Consider the following 20,850-nt stretch of genomic DNA (forward strand, 5'->3'; position numbering starts at 1 on the left):
TCACAGTCTCCATCACGCCGAGTCACCGTTCTCCGGCCTTCTCCTGAACTCCAGGTCGTTTAGCCGACCCTCATCCGTCCGCCGTGGCCGTTGACTCGACACAAAACCATAATACTCGCGCGGATTGCATCACCACCCGCAACCAGCCCCAGTCGTCTTGCCACACTCCCGCACCTGGGAATCCGAAATCCCGGATCTGGCTGCCAAACAACACACCCATCATCATAATATCACGGGCCCCCCAAACTCTGTGCTTGTATATCAGACTCGACATCCCCGTCGCGTCGTACACAACCATCCACCGCCGTTCCACCCTCAAACACAACACAACAAAATGTTCTTCTCATCACCCACCTCTAACATTACCCCGGCCATGACATCGGTGGCTATGTCGCGTTCAGACTCTCGCGACTCCACCTCGTCCAACGCCAACTACTACACTTACGCGCCTACCTCTGCCTACACGGCACTCGTGAGCGCGTCACCCACCTCGGCATGGCCTACCTCTCAAGCCCTTGCTCGAACAGACAGCAACGCATCATCCACCTCTACTTCGACTTCATCACAGGCTCAATCCATTGCCATGCGCCGCGACAGCAGCAACTCAACGTGGATGCCTAGTCCTTACAGGTCATGCATGTCGTCCTTTGGCGCCGAGCCCAACTCTTACCTGTCTGATGACGACCTTCTCTGTCCCGCCGAGGAGCTCAATCTTCCTGTGGAGAACATTCCGGCGTTGGCTCCCAAGAAGGAACTCACCACCGAAGAGCAAATTGCCTTCGTGCGTGAACTACAAGAGAAAGAGGTCGCCGCCAACTACCCCCAGGCAGCAGCCCATTACTCGCGAGACGCGGACGTCAGACGCAGAGTCGTTCGCTTCGCCAACCAGGATGCCGCAAACAGCTCAAGCAAGTCGCGTCGACCCAGTGCCGTCAAGGGACGTCAGCCTGTCCAGCGACGTGGCACGCGCTGCCTGAACGGTCCTCAATGAGGAAATGAGTCTGGGGCTGGCCCTAGCCACATGATGTGTTTTGTGTGTGTTGTCTAGCAAGCGATTTTTTGGGTCCCGCGAGCGGCTACCAACTTGCTCCATTTGGAGCAGTTCTGTTTTGCATATTTTGCGAGCATGGGATACGGTCTACGATACCCCCGCCTTCATGGCTGATTGGATACGATATGAACATGGTTGAGTCCATTATGACTCCCTCTTCACCTCACAGAGGATTTCAGAGCTCCAGAGCCCTCTAGCTTAGTATTATTAGTTTAATCAATACCAACTGTTGAAAAACAGACACATTGCTGTCCTTCATGTTCTTCTGGTGACCCAAATGGCTGCTAGCCTTGATTGACTCACGCTCTAGCTTTAGGTGTAACGGGCAATTGAGTCGAAAGGGTGAAGCTTCTGCTTGTATTTCTCATTTTCTTGACGCATTCGCTGCTTCCTTTGTGTGAACACACCCAGAGATCTCGATGCTCATGCCGATCTCCCATTTGGCCGGTTGATCCCTAGGGGAGGGGGGCCGTAGTGAGCAAAGAGCGGTATGTACACTGGTGTCAACAAGGCCTTGTACCCAGATTGCCGGCAACTACAACCTCTACACAGCAAACACGACATGACGCAGTGGCCGTCAATACGAGTTCCTCCCTCCCGAAAGGTGCGAGCACCCCCCGGGGGAAAAGAATCGGCCGATTACTTCCTGGGGAAAAGAAATCCGCCGATGGATGGATGAGTGGACGAGTGGGTTGAAAACCGAAACTCGGCAGTTCCGCACCACTTTCACATGATGATTCTCGAGACTTTCACGGCACTCTATCTACCCAGTACCAGTATCTCGATTCCTAATGATGATGATGGTGATAATGTCGAGACGGTGAATACTTCTTAGTGTGAAGTGAATCAGGGTGGTGGAACGGGTGTGCGGTTCCCATTGAAGCATGAGCATGTCTCATTGAGAGCTTGCCAGGGCGACCGTCGCCTTCCATCGGAAAACAACTCCTGCTATTGCTGCTACTGCTGCTACTGCTGCTACTGCTGCGGCTCCGATTTTCAGGCTGATTCCATACGAGGCCCAGTCGTCACCATTGGTTACCAGGATTCCAATGAGTTCCAGGAGAGCAGAGAAGGTAGGTGAGGTCTTGACTCATCAAGAACTGTCCAGCACCATTTCCCTTCCTCCCTCTTCCCCCCCTGCAGTGATGCTCGAAGGTCGAGCTCCATCTTTCGCAATCATGTCGGTGTAACAAGTAGGATGGTTCGGGTGTCACGCTCCGGACACTTCAGCGGTTGTCTGTGGAAACCATTCTTTCTGCTACTCGATGAACCTTGGGCGATGCGAAGTTGCAGAATTTTCTTCCTGTCCCCGACAATTTGCACAATTTGCTTTTGGGGTCATCGGGTATTCCCTCAAACAGAGTTTGCCAGAGAAGCCAGGCCGTTCATCAAGCCTCCAATCATGTGGGATTGTTTCTCGTACGGAGTTCTGCCGAAATTTCGCAGCCTGGGTTCGCGCTTTTTCCGATTTGTGCTAAAGGCCCCCCTCTCGAATTCAGGAGGTCAAGGTTACGGCTTTTCCCCCCTCTTCCAGGTGGGTAGAACATCACCACTGTGCCTCGGGTATTGAATTCTTCAGGCAGGATAAACACTGCCGTGCTTGGAACATCTTACCTTGAGCTATTACGTGCGCTCCCAAGAGGCGATGGCGAAATCTTTGCGGGTGGACACAGTCAGAACTCAACTTCGGTGCCGGCAAATTCGTCATTCTTCGGGTTCCTTCAAGCCCGAGATCTCTAGGTGGTGTCGGCGACTCATGTCCTTCTTGGGTTTTGTCCGCGAATGAACCAGCGGAAAAAGCACCAACAGTTTTCGAGGTTGGTTGGTCCCTCCCCCACCACATGGCGTTGTCACCGTTGCTTTTGCGCGTCTCCTCCCTCACGATGATCGCCACAGATGGGCAGTCGAGGGAGAATGCGTCAAATAGTGCCAGATGCAGGGGTTCGTGCCACTACCACATGGCAAACTATATACCTCTGGTAAAGCATGCTACAGCAGGTAAGTGGACTGCCGATCTGAGTAAGTGGGAGGGTCACTGGGAGATTTTGGAGCGCTAGAAGGGGGGGGGAATCTTCTCTTGCTGCTACGGTGGGAGAGACTACCGGGTTCCAGGAACAATGTCCACTCACACACATCAGCTCCACGTGGATGGCACGGAATGTTACGAAGCAGGTGGGAGGATTCACTTCTCTTGGTCTGTCCAGCCACGCAACGGTCAGGGAGATGCCGAAATTCCTGCGAGAGAACACCGCCACAGGCTTCAGCCACTTCATTCACATGACTCGCATCGTTGCGTATTACTAATACGATGCCACTGATTTATCGGGGTGGCATCTGAGTGGCGACATTCCTTCAAGCCAATCATGGCATCATAGACAGGCCATGGTGTCCTTGTCGGCCTCATTTTTCGGTCTCATTTTTCGGTAGACCGATCGGATATATTTCCCTTTGGCACTCGAGAAATCAAGTTTTCCCCCCTGTTTCTGTCGTGGCGAATGCTGGCAGCAAATCTCGGAGCAGTCAAAGTTCAGGCATCAATGTATGGCCTTGCTTTCGTCCGGAGAGAACTAAGTAACTTTCCTGTAGACCTCCGGGTGCGGACTCGGAGGGCGAAGGAGGTGGATGCCTTTGCCACCGAGGCTGCTACTGATGCGACAGCGACCGTCGGGGTCTTGGCCATTGCCATCCTCCGAGAGAAAGCCGAGAAGAGAAATTGCAAGCTATTTTCGCCTGAGGTGTCGAGAGAACCGTTTCTTATGTTAACTAAATGTCGTGTAAATCCAAAATGTTCCTTGCCAAACAAGATACCAAAAAACCCAAAACCATGATAAACCCAGGAGGGACTAAGGAAGCCACTCTTACATGGAACATGAACGCAAAGGCTACGTGCTGGCCGACTTCCTACATACTCCTGCCACTCGCCAAGGTGAAAATCGGTACGTATTCGAACGTACTGCTCCTTGCTGTTGTGTGAATCGTTCCCTTGGACTCCCCGGACAGCATCTTCCGCTTGATTCTTTACGGTGAACCAGACCAATCTTACCAATGTCCATCGACCTTGCATGACGGAAGACCATCCGTTCCAGCCGACAGGCAACGGATCAGTCGTGCTCCGTATTGACACTCTTGTCTCAATTCAAAACATGGAAGATGATCACATCGTGTAGGTTCTGTCTGATGGTGACAACGAACCGTCCATGACCGAGCCTTCCCTTTCCACCAGGCCAGTGGTTCACCGGGTTTTGACCAAGTCTGTGGTCTTCTGGGGGCCACAGAGACTCACAGGAGCGTTCCGCGCCGAAAAGAAGACGGTTTCAAAATGTGGAGGAGCTGTTTCGTGAGGAAGCCAGGGCGCAAATTCCCAGATAGGGGACATCGTATTCTCGTTGCGATTGCCTCACTTGTTGTTGTGTACCTACCAAAACTTGACATCTTGCAAGCTGCATCGACCACGGGGCCGGTCAGAACTCGCAGCCCCATCACCGATTCCCTCTGAGGATTGACGCAATCCTTCGTGCGTGATAGAGATGAAATGCGACCGGTACAAACTATCACCAATCCTTCTCGGAGCACCAAACGCACACGCGCGGTTTGCCTGCCGCGACTGTTTCCCATCACCGCTTCTACTGATGGAATTCTTAGGCGATAGATACCACGCAAGGACCATGCACGAGCGTCGACCGGTCTCGGATGACAAGAGCGCTCAGTATTAGACCTCAGGGCCTATGTGGACACTGCAGGCGACTCATCATTCTGATATCATGGTTTAGGCTCAAGAAACTGGTCGGCTCAACGGAGGCGTCGACGCTATCTTCGAGAATGTCAACCACTCCTTCCGCCCGGACAGCCAAAACTCTGTTGGATGGTTGGGCATGCAATTCTGCAGGGGGAGAGAAATCCTATTCTGCGAGCCTTGATGATGTTGATCACCATTCCTCGACCCATGCAGCGCCATGGGTTTTTTGCTCAACAAACCCTGGTTTGCCTGTTGGAGACTCAATTGTGCAGCGGGCGCCAGCCCCTTGTTCGAATGGACCGCTTCTCGGGCCGATGAGCCCGTACAGCCCTGGTAGGTGGCCCCGCTGGCGCATACGCGTCGGCTCGCAGCATGAAAAGACGATGAAGGCACCTGTGCACTACGTATGCACCTCCCACGGATTGGCTATTCACGCAAATCATTGCGCAGAGCATGCCGAACGCCTGGTGCAGCGTCGCGAAGGGCGCCTTGCATGCAGCCAACACTCCCAGCGGGCCGGTTTACAAAGATCCGACGAAGCTGTTGCCATCAGCTTGAGCCGCATGAAGATGCATGCTAGACAAACTTGGAACAACGTATTACCGTTAGCAAGCAAGAAGCCAGCTGATTTTTGCACGAGGAAGCGGCAACTCATTATAGAACAGCTCACTCGTTTGCTCATCACCGACAATGCGGAACTCATCAAATCGCCGATGATCTAAGCAGCTTAGATGAGTGGTATTGCTGAATCTCCGTCCTGACTCTGCGCTCTCACGGGCTGCTGACAGTCATGGCACGCTGATGTTGCTAATGACGCCTTGTTGTAGTGTCAACGTTGACGTCCGCCCCAGGATCTGAGGCCATCTTTACCACATCCTCACTATTGTTTACCCGCGATACATGTCTAGTTGTCCACAGGTTTCTCTGGTAATCGAGGAAAATGCTTGTTCTCATCGTCCTCCTCGATCCGATACCCGCACCCGGTGCAAATCGGGACAGAAATCTGGCCGCCCTTAAGGACAATGACTCGATGCGCTTTCACCGCACTATACCGATGTAATAAATCAAGAGGGAAGCCGAGGTCAACGTGTCTCGCTTCCTCAAGAATTGGTGGCATCTCCGCAAATCCCCAGGATGCTATCTCCTATAGCGTCTTCCGGAATGCGGGAGATGGTGGGTTTTCTTTCTTACGCCTAACTGGCTTCTTAAAGTTTTCAACACCTTCTTTGTACCTTGACGTTCCTCATACCAAGGCAATAAAATCAAGAACGGAGACATCAAATCCTTGCCTCGTAGAAAGGTAACTGGTCAAATGGCATCACCCCAGGAGTTTCTCCCTACTACTGCTGCTGCTGCTGCGGGGCGAAAGAAATCTAGCGCTGCGACAGAAAAGCGGTAAGTTGAATCGACGTGATCGATGGAGGCATCCATACTACCAAATGCAATGCTGACCGCGCGATCCCGCTGGGCTACCTAGCAAGCTCCGCAACCGCCTCTCCCAGCAAGCGTTCCGCGCGCGGCAGAGTCTGGAAATCAACGAGCTTAAGCAGCGGCTGGAACTCTTTTCCGGCTCCGAGAGCGACCGCAACAGCAGGCTGGTCGAAGAGAACCGCAGATTGAGACAGTTGCTGTGGCAGTCGGAGAAGAAGCTCCGGAGCCTCCAGGCGACGCTGAAGGGCATCATCGACGCCATGGTAGAGAGCAGAGAGAGCAACTTTGTAAGTCAAGTTCTGTCTTGAATAGCTCGCCAGGCATCACATCATGGCTCAGCCTCGTGCAATCCCGGGTCCTTTTTCCAGGTCTCTAATGAGAAATATCTATCAAGGATGCTCATGCCCAGCACGCGGAACCCGGACTCGATGTAGGTGATGATGAAGAAGGACTGGATCCGTGGGCGACTGATCTCAACATGCTTTCCTCTGGCCACACTGACACCGAACCACTGTCGGCATCTCTTAGCGCGATGTTGGACACAAATACGTGTCCTGCCTCGGGCTCTGTCATCTCATCATCCAACGAGACGCCTCCCGCGGAGACAACATATGCGGCTGAGCCGCCAGTGCCGATATCGTCTAACGAAGACTCGCTGGGAGAGAGTGTCGATTGGACCGTCGGCCGGGGGGTGCAAGCAGTATCTACGACGACGTCGCTGCGACATAGTCCTCCAAACTCGGTCGCCTTCCCCATCTATCGCAATCTGCAGGTGATGGCCCGTTCTAATTACTCCGAACATATCCATGCATACGAGATGTGCGCCGTGACCGGCTATTTGGGCGCCAGACAAAATCCCGATCTGAGCAGGTACGTATTAGTATTCCGCGGCGGAGGACGCGGAGATCTGCTGCGATCAAGCTGCTGAGAAATGTGCTTTTATCAGTCTCAATCGAATGGTCTCCAGCCTCGTCTCGGCTTTCATTAAGGTCGCCTGGGGCGGCATGGAATCGTGGATCCAATGGACCAACGGAAAAGACACGCTGACCAAACTTGCGGCGTGGCGTATCTCCCCAGGCCCAGAGACGTTCGCAGCCATACCGCCGTCGATGCAGCCGACGCCGCTGCAGACGGCGGTGCCTCATCCGCCCGTCATCGACTGGTGCGTCTTCTCCTTCCTCCGGGACAAGCTGATCCAGTACCACTCTGCGGACCCGGCGCTGGACGACATCTGCGGCGACATCGGGCTGGCGTACGTTGTGCAGGCGGACCTGTCGGAATTCGTGCTCGGGGCCGAGCCGCTGACGGTCTACTTCAACATCCACGACATCATATCCGGCATGGAGAGGAATCCTACGTGGCTCACTTCTAACATTGGGCCCAAGCCCGAGGTCAAACTGCCCGCCCCGGACCTCTACACGCTCCTGCACTCGCGCGAGTACGCGCACGAGATGCACCGCCGGCTCAAGATCGGCCAGGGCGTCGAAGAGTACCTGCTCGACCCGGCCCTGTTCGTCAAGTACCCGCACCTGTACGAGCCGAGTCTCAAGGTCGCCCAGGGCGTGCCGCTCAGGTCGCGCAACAACATCTCCTGGCCTGCGCCCCGACCCCTCGACGACGTCGCCATGAGCTGGTACCGCAAGTGTGCGTCGTATCAGGACGGTCAGGTGCCAGCGCCGGTGCCAGCGAGGGCATATCATCGACACGTTCTGGAGGAGGGCTAACTGGATTTTCCTTGCCCTTTTTTGTGGCCACGTCTGTTTTCTCTCTGTGTCCGAAACAGCGGCATATCTTTTTTCCCCCTTTTCCCCTTTTTCTTTTCTCTTCTCTCAATCGACTGTGGACATGTCAAAAGATTGGGGGCAAACACAACTGGACGAGCGCAATCTACCGCCAATTCCATCCGGGTTCACTTACGCAAATTCCCCGCACACCGGGGAGTTGGAGGGGCATCTAGGTATGGCACAGCAGCAACAACAGCAGCAGCACTGTTTTCAGATCTACTTTTTCATTTCTCTTCTGCTTCTTCTTCTCCTCCGCATCAGGCCTGTTGCGGTAGGTCCTATCCCTTCCAGGGTAGAGGCAGATCCAAGCTCCACGGCACATCCTCGTTGCGAATGTACGGCGCCAGGTCGACTTTGCGAGCGCCGTCGTTTGCATTGTTCTCGTGTTCCCATTCCAAGTCCGTCCGGCCATTACCCAAAAACGCCCAGACGTTGTCGGCCTCGTAGCGCAGGTCGTAGTGCTCGTAGCGCGGCACCCGCAGCGTTTTCAGGTGGTGCAGCAGGCTGCCCGGCCAGATGTAGACGCGGCCGTCGGGCTTGTTGTCCTTGTACCACGAGCGGCACTCCTCAGCCCACACGCTGTACTTCTTGTGCCACGCGTCCAGGTGCTGGTTGATCTGCGTTGTCGGGCCCTGCCGCGGCTCCATCGCCCGGATCCCTTCCTCTTGCATCTTGCGGCAGCATTGCAGCGCGTATTCGAGCTGGACCTCGTGCTGTTTGTTTTGGCCAGGACATGTGAGCAAGGAAAACACGCAGACTTTGGGGTTGGAGAAGGGGGGGGGGGGGCGTTCCTTTCATTTTCTTTCCAAAGGACAGTAGACTGACGAGGCATTGTTAGGAAGGGCAAACAAAAGACTTGCTTACCGAAGGCAGGGCACATCCCTGGCCCCAGTTCCCCGTCGGGCCGTTCACGACAAAGTAATTGGGGAACTTTGGCGCTGTGATGCTGAGGTAGATATTGGGCGTTTCCTTCCACTCGTCCTGCATCACGGTCCCGTCCACGCCCGTGATCTTGAAGTGCGGCGTGTACGCAATGTCGAACCCAGTCGCGCACGCGATGATGTCAAAGTCCAACTCCTCGCCGGCGGCCGTCACGAGGCCCGTCTCGGTGAATCGTGCGATCTCGTCGTGGATCACCCTGACGTGGTCCAGAATCAGCGTCTCGAGATAGCCTTCTCCTGGCGTCAGCCTCCTGCACCCCGGCGACCACTGCGGAATGAATCGTTGCTTCAAATCGTCGTGGCCCGGCCCGATCTTGGCCAGCATACTCGCTCGCATCGACTCTCGGGCCTGGACGTTCAGCTTCGTGCCGCGAAGGAACATCGGGAACATCTCGGTCAGGGCCGACTCCAGCCTCTTCCGATACTGGAGATGGAACTCGGGGTCCGTGCGGAATTTCTCTTTCTCGGCTTCGATGTAGTAGTGTTTCCCGACCGCGGCTGGAGTCTGGCTGTTCTCGTCTATCTTTTGTTCGTCAGCGGCGACCTGAGGTGCGATATAGGTCATGTTTCGAGCAAAGACGGTCAAGCTATGGGACCCTGCCACACGGTACTTCAGTCAAATGTCTTTTAGATGTCAGAATTGTCTTGTAGTTTGTTACCTCTGGCCAGATGCGGCACCATTTGAATAGAGCTTGACCCTGTCCCCAGCACAGCCACCTTCTTGCCTTGCCAATCAATTGAGGTGTCCCAGTTGGCGCTGTGAGCGAGGGTGCCCTTGTAGAAAGAGATACCATCAATGGCGGGCCCTGTGGGAGGTTTTCTGTAAGATTCTTTACCAGACACTGTCTTTCGCGGGTTTCGAGCGAGTTCAAAACTCACATTTCCACTTGTTAACCACCCCTGAACCATTAATCAGGACATTGCAGCGATCCGTAAAAGTCTCGTCTCCTTTTTTGAGTTCAACTTCCCCTAGAATTTCCGTGGGTGTCAGACAGAATTCTAATCAGTGCGGCCGGCCCGGTCATTTCGTTGATTTACGTATATATCGCAGACTCACATTCGCCCCGATCTTCGAACCAGGTGGCGCTCAAGACTTCGGTGTTTAACCGCACATATTTCGCCAACTTATATTCGTCGTAAAACTTCTCGAAATACTTTTGTATCTCGTCTGAGCGCGAATAGAACCCCGACCACTCCGGGTTGGGTCGAAAGGTGTAAGTGTACGTGTGAGCGGGAATGTCGCAGGCACATCCAGGATATCTGTTCTCCCACCATGTTCCGCCGATGCTTGGATTTCTTTTCAGAGACAGGGATTAAAACAATCAGCTTTTACACCGATTCGGTGATACTATGGGCGGTTGGGAGTGTTTGTCTTGACATACTTTTCATAACAAATGAGCTCATAATTGCGTAACTGTCTCTCAGCCTTGTAGGCTAGCAAGAGCCCGGATGCTCCTGCCCCGACATGGATGATCTTGAGCTTTCGCGGTTGCGAGTGATATTGATCAAGGATCTCATACTCGCCGACCAGGTTTGCGATCATCTTGAAAGAATATGTGAATGTGCTCACACTCGCTGTACTAAAAAAAAAGGCAGGAAATATGTACTTACAAACACTCGAAGACAATATTTCAAAATATCAACCAGAATGAAGATGATCCCGAGACGGGTAGATACCTTCTCTTCCTCGGGACGATATGGGATGCTCCGCGCGGGCTAGATTGCCTCGGCCTTGTATCAGATTGCTGCTGACCGTGAAAGTCGCAACTGCCCAGAGCGATGTATCATTGGGCGCCAGGATCAGAAGCGAGCGATCACTGAGATAGTGCGCCCATTTGACTTTCTTTTGCCGTTATGGTTCAAGCCTCGAGGTGTCTCAAGTTCCTCTGGCCTGTGCCAATGAGGATGATAGTTGTTCTTTGAATGCCGCGGCAGGAAGTCATCAATTCCTGACTCGTCAAGCACTGTCAGAAATCAGTTACTATCCCTGTCCGAAATATCTCTGGGTCAAGTGGGACTCTGATATCAGAAGGTCGGTAACACTGCTCTTCAATCAGCTTGGCTCTATGCATCTGTTAGCTCGGGAGGTGTTAAGATAAACTTGGACTTGCAGCGGGATAAGTTGGGTTATAGAACAAGCGCCATGTATATCGTGCGGTTTGGCGCTTGGCACTTTGCCCAGTGCGTCTCAGTTGAACATTGAATGGGTAGATGTGAAGCATAGCTAGTTTATTGTATTTTTGAATCTATAGATTTTGTCATAGACTCTGTGCCCAGTTTCTAAGCCCAGTTGTTGACGAGGAGGTCGCTCTTCACCTCTTCGCCTTCATGCGTGACCTCCAGTAACGGAGAGTACTTCCCCCGCGACATAGCTGGCTTCGTCTGAGAGGAGAAAAGCAACGGCTGAAGCGATCTCAGAAGGTTTGGCGACCCTTCCAAGAGGATTGCTAGGTAACGTATCGAGGAAGCCTTTCTCTTCTTCGGCACGTTTGACAAAGGCAGCAGTCGCCGTAGCACCTGAACAATGTTGATCAGACATTTTACCAAGACAAGTGAGGACAAGGGGGTCATCTACCTGGAGCAACAGAGTTCGTCCGAATGCCGTACTTTCCAAAGTCCTCCTGCCAGGCGCGCGATAGTCCGATCACCGCATGTTTTGTAGCACAGTACACAGCGAGGCCACTCACTCCCCTCAGGCCAGCGCCACTGGCAATATTGACGATGCCGCCTCGTGAGCCCCATTCGCCTCTTGGTTCTTGCTTTTGCATAGCACGGAGTGCAGCGGTACCGTAATTCCACACTCCGCCGATATTGACGTAGATCATGCGATCATATGCTTCGTCGGAAGCAATTGGCCCTTCAGCTAGGCCGATTCCAGCATTGTTTACCAGACCGTCTAGTCTGCCAGCTGTGAAAACGACCTTGTCCATGTATGCCCTACATGTAGTTCGGTCACCAACGTCGATGCCGCCTTCGAAGTGCACTTTGCCTTTCTCGATCCATGGTTTCAGCTCGTCGGGGGGGGTTTGGGAGAGATCTACTGTCCAAACTATCGCGCCTCGCTCTGCAAGAGTCAGCGTAATGGCAAGACCAATTCCCGATGCTGATCCAGTGACAACAATATTTTTGCCTGTGAAGGTGGCCATTTCTGGCGTTCGCGCGCATTCAATCTCGGTATGCTTCTCGCACCAACTCCGCCTACCCCAACCTTTTGAAAGAGAACAAATATAGTCGGAGAATGCTATATTTGCAATTCATATCTGGGTGTGGCTCGTCGGAAGGACAATGACTCGAGTAGTATCCGGATTAGGAAGCAGGCTTCGTACCTCGGGCATATCGGATCTGGGGCGTACTGGGGCAAGTGTACTAGGTGTGGAGCAAGCACGTGGCCTGTGGAGAAGGACCACTGAGCCTTTTCATTGTCAGCGGTGGACGCCTGGCCAGGGCCTGTCAGCCTTTTCATCGTCGTCCCCCATGTGTCCGTTCGATCTCTACAGTAAAGCTGAATATCATTCCCCTTGTCAGTCACATCTGACTCGATATCAGACTCTAGCTGTCGCTGCTAATATGGATCTCGGAACGGAACAACGAAATTGCTTCTCTACTTCCAATTCGTAGCTAGGGACTTCAAAGAGATTACTCGGGCGAGATCCTGACAAATTTGCCTATGCGATCCAAACATTCAGGTACTTGCGCGCATTGAGATCCGCATCTGTGCCTCGATGGCTCATCCGCCAACCATAACCCTTGGCCGGTACCGGGGGGGTTGTCCCCATTACGTTCCAGCCTCGCGGTCCAAATCCAAGGCCTCCGAAACTATCACCGGGGCTTGACCCCATGGGGAAATACAAGGATACCATGCATTGAAGGCCCAAGCACTTGTCCTGGATGATATTTATACAAGTGGAACATCCCTGGGGCATAGGGAAGATGCCCACCTCTGTACGATTCCAGGACTCTTCCTCAGACCCGTCAGTAATACCCTCACGAGATTGCCAATTATTGAGCACTCCGTCCAGAACCATGAGCAGCACTCAAGACCTCGACCAAGACCTCGAGTCCAAGTTTGAGGAAAAAGACAGTCCAACAGTTACACGACACGAAATCGTCGACGTACAAGATGAAAAGACTCGGGTCGCCAAAGGTGACGACTCCGACGGACGCGTCAACTGGACATGGAAACAGGTCATTGCGACTGTCTCGTTGTGTGGAGTATACGTGGGTAAGCCATTACCGTCGACATTGTATGACTTGGAGGTTGAGTTCACTATACTGACAAGAGTCATTATTCAATAGGTTCACAAATCCCACTCTATTTCGTCGGAGGTGACCTCTTGACCTCAAGATTCCTTTTCGCCAGGGTACTGTAGCTAACAAGCAGAAGGCTCGCTCAGCTACATTGCAGCCGACTTGGGGTCCGCCTCGACTGGCTGGCTCCCGGTTTCGAACTCCCTGGCTCTTGCTGCTGTCTGCCCATTCTGTGGCTATCTCCAAGATATGTTCGGCAAAAGGAACATTTCCATACTGGGATCCGTCATGATCATGGTCGGCGTCTTGATCACCGCAACAGCAAAGACCTTCGCTCAAGGAGTTGTGGGAATGACCATTGCTGGCGGTGGTGCGGCTATTGGAGAGCTTACGGCGCTTGCTGGGTCAGTGTTGTGTCTGTCATGATCCTAGACCTGGTCATTCACCGACTAAAACCTTTTAGTACTGCGGAGCTGGTCCCTGTCAAAAAGCGTGGCATTTATCTAGCATGCGTCACCTTTTTCATCTGTGGGCGGAACCGTCTCAGAAAAGTTTTTCTGCAAGCACACTGACTCTATGTCAAGGCCCGTTTTTTCCGTATGTCTTATACGCTCAGCTCCTCTCTGCGAACGCGACATGGCGGTGGGGATTATGGATTACATTGTGAGAACATCCGATCTTGAATTGGTCCACCACGACTGACGACCAACCCCAAGCATCTATAACGGAGTCTTCTTCGTAGGGGTGGTTCTTTTCTATTTCCCCGACTCCCACATCCTACGCAAGGGCGACCTGAGCCGGGCAGAAATAGCCAAGAAAATTGACTATATCGGTGCTGTTCTCTCGATAACGGGAGTGATTTTATTGTAAGTCACCACCACCAGTGTCACCAATACCGCTAGCTAATTATGCGCAGCCTCGTGGCACTGCAGTCTGGGGGATCGTCTCACCCCTGGACAAGTGCATACGTCCTATGCATGCTCTTCATCGGCGCGGCACTCATAGCCGGCTTTGTCATGTGGGAATGGAAAGGCGCCAAATATCCCATGGTTCCAAGGGATCTCTTCGTCGGCCAGCGTGTCGTTGCTATCGCTCTCGCAGTTGCGTTTGTGTCGGGAATGAATTTCTACTCCATGATCAACTTTGCTCCACTGACATACAGTACCGTGTATAACCCCGAGTATGTGGCTCCCTTCAATCTTCTCTCGATACCTCACTAACATGTCCTAGTCCAATTCAAGTCGGTGTAAAGGGTCTTGGTTATTCGATTGCGATCACTGTCGGCGCTACAGTAATGAATGCTCTGCTCACCATCCTGAAGGGGAACAATCGTGAGCTTCTTCTGATCTCTTGCGTCTTGATGAGTAAGTGAGCCGTGTGGTCTCGATATGCACTCGCTGACACTACTTCACAAAGCCGCCTTTACCGGCAGTATGGCTGCTGTGAACCCAAATAACCCGGGACTTGCTGTGGGTCTGGCCACTGTTGCAGGGTTTGGAATTGGAGGAGTCATCGTCCCGTCCGCTACAATTGCGATGACTGCATGTCCTGATTCCCTGATTGCCACGGCCACGGCACTGACGCTGACTATCCGCTTCGTTGGAGGTTCAATTGGCTACTCCATCTACTACAACGTCTTTGCCGAAAAGCTCACCAACAAGCTCCCAGAGAGGGTCCTCGATTTTGCACTTCAGGCCGGTCTTCCCACGTCCTCTGCGACGGATTTCGTCCAGACGTTTCTTACCGTCCCTGCGAACGCCACCAGTGTGCCTGGCGTCACACCGGCCATCATCAACGCAGCAACCATCGGCACCCGCTGGGCATATTCAGATGCCTTGGCTTACGTCTGGTATGTCAGCATTCCATTTGGCGCGCTGTCCATCGTTGGATGCCTCTTGATCGGAGACATCTCCAAGTACATGACAAACAGAATTGCCGTCCAGATACGGCGCTAGAGTGAGGACCCTCCAAGACAGCTACAGATTCGATCGATGTTACCATTGCTCAGGTTGCTTTGGGATGTGGAAATAGTAGCAAGATCTTCAGTCCTCAATCAAGACAACTCTTGAAGATCTCAAGCGAGTGTGGCGCTTATGGAGTGGTCCTGTTCAGCGGATTGGTTCCAAATTCAGCTACCTCCGCTCAAGAAGATCAGGCTCAGTTTCGTTTCGAGCATGGTTCTAGGACGTCCCGCAGAGAAATCTAACTGCCCAATCTGTTCAATGTATAAAAAGAGCGCAACTTGATCTCTGTGTACTTTTCCCATATACCGTACCTCCAAAGTTGCAGACGAGCAAGAATCCCCTCGATATTGATTCCCTTTGGCTTGCGATTTGAGACATGCATGACCTAGGTACAACCAGCAGCAAGCTGTCACCGAGCGTATGAAGAGCTTTCAGCTAAATAGAGCCACCTGTATGATTAGCCTTAGCATATATAGGCACCTTGCTGACATATGTACTTAATTGCCAAGCAACCAAAGACGCTATTGTCGCTCAGCCTTACCCAGAAGGCTATGATCTTGCACCCCTATCCGGAACCACACGACAGGTTCAGCCTTGAGAGTGTGAATTTGGGACCTTGATATTCTAGCCCAAGAGTAATCTATAGAGATTAGTTGGAAAACACATTTTGCAGATGTTTCGTCGGCAGACTGCTGTAAGACTTCTTCAGCCCGGACTTGGCTCGGAGTTTGTTGCCGAGGCTGTGACTAGTAATCATTCTCAGAGGACTTGAAGTTCATAGCCTCGTGCATGTATAACCTAAGGTGGGACGATTCCGATTCGCTGCTCTGTGCTAGTGGAAAGGCAGTTGGAGTTTACCGAATAAGCCAACTCTGAGCCCTTCATTCTAATCAATCACTTTAAAGCCCACAATCGACCAGGAACAGAATGCAGTTCCTCCGTTTCCCATCCTGAGGTATCTCTCCCCATGACATACGTCTAGCGAAGCAAGCTTGCTCGTGTTTCTATGAACATTATAGATGCGCCAACAGGCACAGCTTCCTAACTAGTGTCTTCAGGCCAATCTTCACTCTCACTGGCATAAAATTCAGGTTTACTTCGTTCTGCGCCCTAGCACAACATCATCTACAGCTATATCTCGTACCTGAGAGATAAAAAGCTTTTGTGACATGGGGAATTTTCCGGAATCAGGGATTTTGGTGGAGGCCGAGGAGTTCGACGACTTTGGTGGTTGGGTCCTGGACTCCCAGTTCGACCTGGAGATGGGCTCACCTTACTTGCTGGCTCATGGGAACGGCAGGCCGGTCACAGATGCCACAACCGTAATTTCCATCCCGGAGGCTGCGAAATACAACATCTGGGTTCGCGCAAAGGATTGGGTCCCGGGCCATCATCCAGGAAGGTTCACGCTTGCGGTCAACGGAAACACTTTGAGGACTGTGTTTGGAGCAAACGACCTGGACTGGTCTTGGCAGTACGGAGGTAACATGGAGCTTCCACTAGGTAAAATAAAGCTCGTACTCCACGACCTGACAGGATTTTGCGGACGCTGTGATGCGATTTTCTTCAGTCGTGATGATGTTGCACCTCCCCAGGCGACACACGCGGCAGCAAGGGCATGGCGGCGCAAATTCCGTGGACTCCCCCAGGACCCCGTCGACATCGGCACCTTCGACCTTGTGGTCATTGGAGGCGGAGTACCTGGGGTGGCCGCGGCTCTAACTGCTGCCCGGCTAGGGGAGCGTGTTGCGCTGGTTCACGATCGGCCTTACCTTGGGGGCAATGCTAGCGTGGAAATTGGACTTCGCCCACGCGGAGTGACGGGGCCGCTGATAGACGAGCTCTCACAGCGCAAACCTGATGGCGATCTCTACGCAAGTGAGTTGCTTGATGCGGAAGATAATGCAACTGTCTTCCTGGAGTACGCTGTTTACAATGTGGTGCAAAGGAACTCGACTATCATCTCGGTGGATGCTCGCCATGCCCGCAGCGGACGGGAGGTCCGCTTGACGGCGCCAATTTTCATCGACTGCTCAGGAAGAGCCATCGTTGGGCTGCTCTCTGGCGCGGAGACTCTCTTCGGACAGGAGTCGCAGTCGGAGTACGGCGAGAAGCTCGCCCCAGCAGATGGCAACAACATGCACCACGGCAACACTGTGTTTTTCCGGACGCGGATGGCGCGCTCGCCTGTTGCCTTTCCACACGTTCCCTGGGCTACCGAGGTGGCCAAGGACTTCTCTGATCTTGGTGGTCAGCTCACAAAGCCCGGTATTGAAAACGGTCCCGGTCCTGCTGTCGCTCCGAGCTTTGTATCTGATCCAAACGTGCCCCGGCGAATGACAAGGCCTCTCACTCACTTTTGGGAGTACGGCCAATGGCTCGACCCCTATACTCAAGGCGAGCATATTCGTGACTTCCTTCTTCGTGCCATCTATGGCACCTTCTCAAACGTCAAAACAAAGGATCCTCGTACATACGCCAACCTCGAGTTCGACTGGGTCGCCTATGTCCCTGCACAAGGCGAATTCCGGAGGTACAAGGGAGATTATGTCCTTACTGAGAACGACATTCGCAATCACAAGCGATTCCATGACGCAGTGGTGCAGAACGAGGGAGCATTCTGTTTGCACTATCCAGGCGACAAGAAGTACGACTTTCGTCTTAAGTGGTGGGAATGGGATGAAAGGGATGGAAAGCCTTATGATATCCCGTTCCGTTGCATCTACTCTGTCAATATCTCGAATTTGATGATGGCAGGAAAGCACATGAGCGCAACTCATGTTGCATCGTCTAATACCAAATTCATGGGAAATGGTGGGCAGCACGCGATCGCAACAGCAGCCGCGGCTCATTTGTGCAAAAAGTACAGCACAACACCTCGAGGCGTCTACGAAAGCCATCTTTCGGAGCTTCAAAGAATCGCTGCGACCATAACTGGCACTGATTGTTCATACCCCCGGAGCCACCTATGAGAACGAGCGTCCAGGCATCTCAAACGCATGTCTTGCACTACGGGAGCAAATGTCGCGGATCATGTATCCGCGCCCTTCCGGAATGCATATTGTCAGGGTACTTCAAGCACCCATATATCTGTCATAAGACAAACATCTTGAAGAATCTTCAATCCTCTAGATTACTGAGCCGGTGAAACGACAGCATTTATATGTCTTACCCACATCCGCGAGTTGATCGGCAAGCAAAGCTATCTATCTAGAGCACTTAAAGATGTTAGAAGAAGGCTTGGTTGTTTGAAGAGGTGGACGAATGGCTTCCTACTGAAGAAGTGAACAAAGGAGGCCGAGGATTCAACTCCCCGTTTTCCTTACCCCGTCCAGGATGCAATAACCAGTTGTTGTCTGCCGTGGCGATCCACTACATTATGACTTCGAAGTCGGCCGACAAATTCGGAATTCTGCAAGAAAAATGAACACCAAATTGGTTGCCATCACCTATCTCTAGCCAGGGTACAAGAGTCTGTTGCCAGACGAGGACATGGCCACCAAGGACTAAATCCTCGAGCCAACCAGGGCTTTCCACATGGAGATAGCTGTGCATTGATGTGTCAAACAGGCGGCTTTGATCACCTTTGTGAGCCAATACATCTCTGACAAGTTTTCCAATTTTGCCTGACAAAAGTACATGACTCTAATGCGAGGCGCGACACAACTCTGGTATTTTCTCCAGAGCTCAAACTGCACTAGGCTTGTTGCATCTGAAAAGAAACGGGGCGTGGCTAGGAAGACTTCGGCTCTCACCATATATACATTGGAACTGTCCTGGAAAACGAGGAGCCCAGACTCAATTCTTTCACACCATTTCCAACTTAATCCACAGAGTATACTGTTGAGCGTCAAGGGCCTAGGATACACGCATAAAGCTCGTCGTTTTCTATATTCTGATACTCTTTTCTCCGACCGAACTTCAGGCGTCCCGCCGTTATCGCTACCATCTACATACACACTACATCATGGCTCATGGATCATCGTTCAACAATTGGAAAGGGGTCGATTCAACGAAGTACAACCCCTTAGTCTGATATGGTTAACATCTGTTGTTTGATGTTGTCTAATATCGTAAATAGCTGTGTTCAAGACGACGAAAAGCAAGAAAACCTTCACGTTGTGGCCGAAATACCTCGTGACGTGGAACGATCTCTCGTGGCTAGCTTTTCAAATTTTTCTAGCCTGGGTGGCGGATGGCTTGGACCTGACCCTTCCAACGACGACAAAATCCAACTAAGGAATTGGGCTAAAGATGCTCCTGAGTGGCGGATCGCAGCAGAGGGTCTAAGTTTTGAAGGTTGGTAATGATCCTCAGACTTCAGCCTTGAGAACGTTGGCAGTTGAGTTGGCTAACCGCTGGTCTCTAAAGCCCATTGCGAGAACACCTCTTGTCGTGCTTACAACCAAGGCTACGTTCTCGTCAGGTGGGGTTATAGCAATGGCGGGGTTTTTGACTTCTTCCGAAACAACAGAGATGTGAAATGCCCGATGTGTGCAAAGTATGTCCAAGTCGAAAACTTTGGCTTTTACAACACTCAGTACAAGGTGACTGGCTCCAAGAAGGACACCCCGCGAGGATTTTTCCAAGACGTGAACACCGGCTGGAAGTCGGCCTCTGCAGACTACTATACTACTTTCTTGGACGACCCAAACAGCTTGGTGTATTGGGGGCAGCTCAAAGTCGAGGTTCGAAAGCCGTGAACTGCATAGTGTTTCCTGGTGTCTTAGCACTGCTAGATTGTCATACAGTATCGGTACACATTCAACGTGAACTCAAGCCTGCCCGTGTAAGATACTTACTACACGAAGAGTACTGTGTGCTGAGAGAATCCCCTTCCTCTGTTCAGCAACCATTAACCGGCCCGAGGCGGTGACGAATGGTCCCGTATTCGAAAAGGATCAATGCGTGGCCGTGCACTTAGACAACCTCAATGCTCGCTAGCACGAACCGCTGCGCAATAAATGATTATTGGTTTACTCCTCCTCTGGCGAATAGAAAGCAACCACGCCCGATCTTCCTGCAGAGGTTCAGATTTGGAATCACAAGCTGTCTCTTAACATCGCCGATCTGCTCTGAGGGTTGAAACGTGGTGATAACGGAATCCAGTCCTCGCCACCGGTTTTGCGGCTCTTGTTTATTGCTTGCACCCACCACTCATGGCAGGTGGCAAAAATCTAAGGCTGAAGATTGGGTTGGAATGGATTGAAAAAGGGGGTCAGCTATTAAGTAGACGGAGGAGGATGTGGTATGGTCCAGATATTCTGTCCGGAGATTGTGGAACGCCTCGGATTCGCGGGCAGAGCGTCTTTTGACATAATCTCATGAACACCAGTTCCTGCAGGGTCAAAAATGCCATGTGATAGTCTTCTTGAAGAGGTTCTTCGCGGATGTCATCGTCCCTAAAGTGTAGAAATCTCAGTGAGTAACTCTCTCTCGAACATAGCTTTTGCCGAAATTGCGATTCTAGGGCGCGGTAACCAAAGGTGAAGATTTATGCATAAATGATGTGTTGACAGCCTCATCTTGTCATTTCTTTGATTTTGTTCCCTTAGATGTCCAACTGGCAACCCAGGAGCCAGAGAGTGATTGGACAGTGCTTTACTTGCCGGTTAGCATATGAAGATAGTGGAAGGACAGCTTTCACACGTCAGACCGCAGAGTTGGTGGTGTTTCCTAGATGGTCGTTGTGCAT

General features: G+C 52.2%; 6 protein-coding genes across 6 annotated transcripts; 4 read left to right on the forward strand and 2 right to left on the reverse strand.

Annotated features, from left to right (window-relative positions):
• Positions 1 to 334: 334 nt before the first annotated feature.
• Positions 335 to 991, forward strand: A1O5_01457 (uncharacterized protein; the record flags this gene model as incomplete). Its single annotated transcript, XM_007742074.1, has 1 exon — positions 335 to 991. The coding sequence occupies one exon, from the start codon at positions 335 to 337 to the stop codon at positions 989 to 991; it is 657 nt and encodes a 218-aa protein (XP_007740264.1).
• Positions 992 to 6,696: 5,705 nt separating this feature from the next.
• A1O5_01458 (uncharacterized protein) lies at positions 6,697 to 7,942 on the forward strand (the record flags this gene model as incomplete). The annotated part of the gene is made up of 2 exons (XM_007742075.1): positions 6,697 to 7,088; positions 7,165 to 7,942. The coding sequence occupies 2 exons, from the start codon at positions 6,697 to 6,699 to the stop codon at positions 7,940 to 7,942; spliced, it is 1,170 nt and encodes a 389-aa protein (XP_007740265.1).
• A 338-nt stretch (positions 7,943 to 8,280) lies between these two features.
• Positions 8,281 to 10,486, reverse strand: A1O5_01459 (uncharacterized protein; the record flags this gene model as incomplete). Its single annotated transcript, XM_007742076.1, has 6 exons — positions 8,281 to 8,715; positions 8,867 to 9,540; positions 9,603 to 9,749; positions 9,823 to 9,912; positions 10,001 to 10,239; positions 10,326 to 10,486. 6 exons carry the CDS (start codon positions 10,484 to 10,486, stop codon positions 8,281 to 8,283), a joined length of 1,746 nt encoding a protein of 581 aa, XP_007740266.1.
• A 783-nt stretch (positions 10,487 to 11,269) lies between these two features.
• Positions 11,270 to 12,089, reverse strand: A1O5_01460 (uncharacterized protein; the record flags this gene model as incomplete). The annotated part of the gene is made up of 2 exons (XM_007742077.1): positions 11,270 to 11,460; positions 11,519 to 12,089. The coding sequence occupies 2 exons, from the start codon at positions 12,087 to 12,089 to the stop codon at positions 11,270 to 11,272; spliced, it is 762 nt and encodes a 253-aa protein (XP_007740267.1).
• Positions 12,090 to 12,966: 877 nt separating this feature from the next.
• On the forward strand, positions 12,967 to 15,146 carry A1O5_01461 (uncharacterized protein; the record flags this gene model as incomplete). Its single annotated transcript, XM_007742078.1, has 9 exons — positions 12,967 to 13,165; positions 13,240 to 13,269; positions 13,325 to 13,595; positions 13,655 to 13,719; positions 13,776 to 13,854; positions 13,908 to 14,057; positions 14,108 to 14,371; positions 14,422 to 14,555; positions 14,608 to 15,146. 9 exons carry the CDS (start codon positions 12,967 to 12,969, stop codon positions 15,144 to 15,146), a joined length of 1,731 nt encoding a protein of 576 aa, XP_007740268.1.
• Positions 15,147 to 16,324: 1,178 nt separating this feature from the next.
• A1O5_01462 (uncharacterized protein) lies at positions 16,325 to 18,127 on the forward strand (the record flags this gene model as incomplete). The annotated part of the gene is made up of 1 exon (XM_007742079.1): positions 16,325 to 18,127. The coding sequence occupies one exon, from the start codon at positions 16,325 to 16,327 to the stop codon at positions 18,125 to 18,127; it is 1,803 nt and encodes a 600-aa protein (XP_007740269.1).
• Positions 18,128 to 20,850: the final 2,723 nt, after the last annotated feature.

This window comes from Cladophialophora psammophila (genome assembly GCF_000585535.1).
Source record: "Cladophialophora psammophila CBS 110553 chromosome Unknown aczJe-supercont1.2, whole genome shotgun sequence".
NCBI classification, from domain to species: Eukaryota; Fungi; Ascomycota; class Eurotiomycetes; order Chaetothyriales; family Herpotrichiellaceae; genus Cladophialophora; species Cladophialophora psammophila.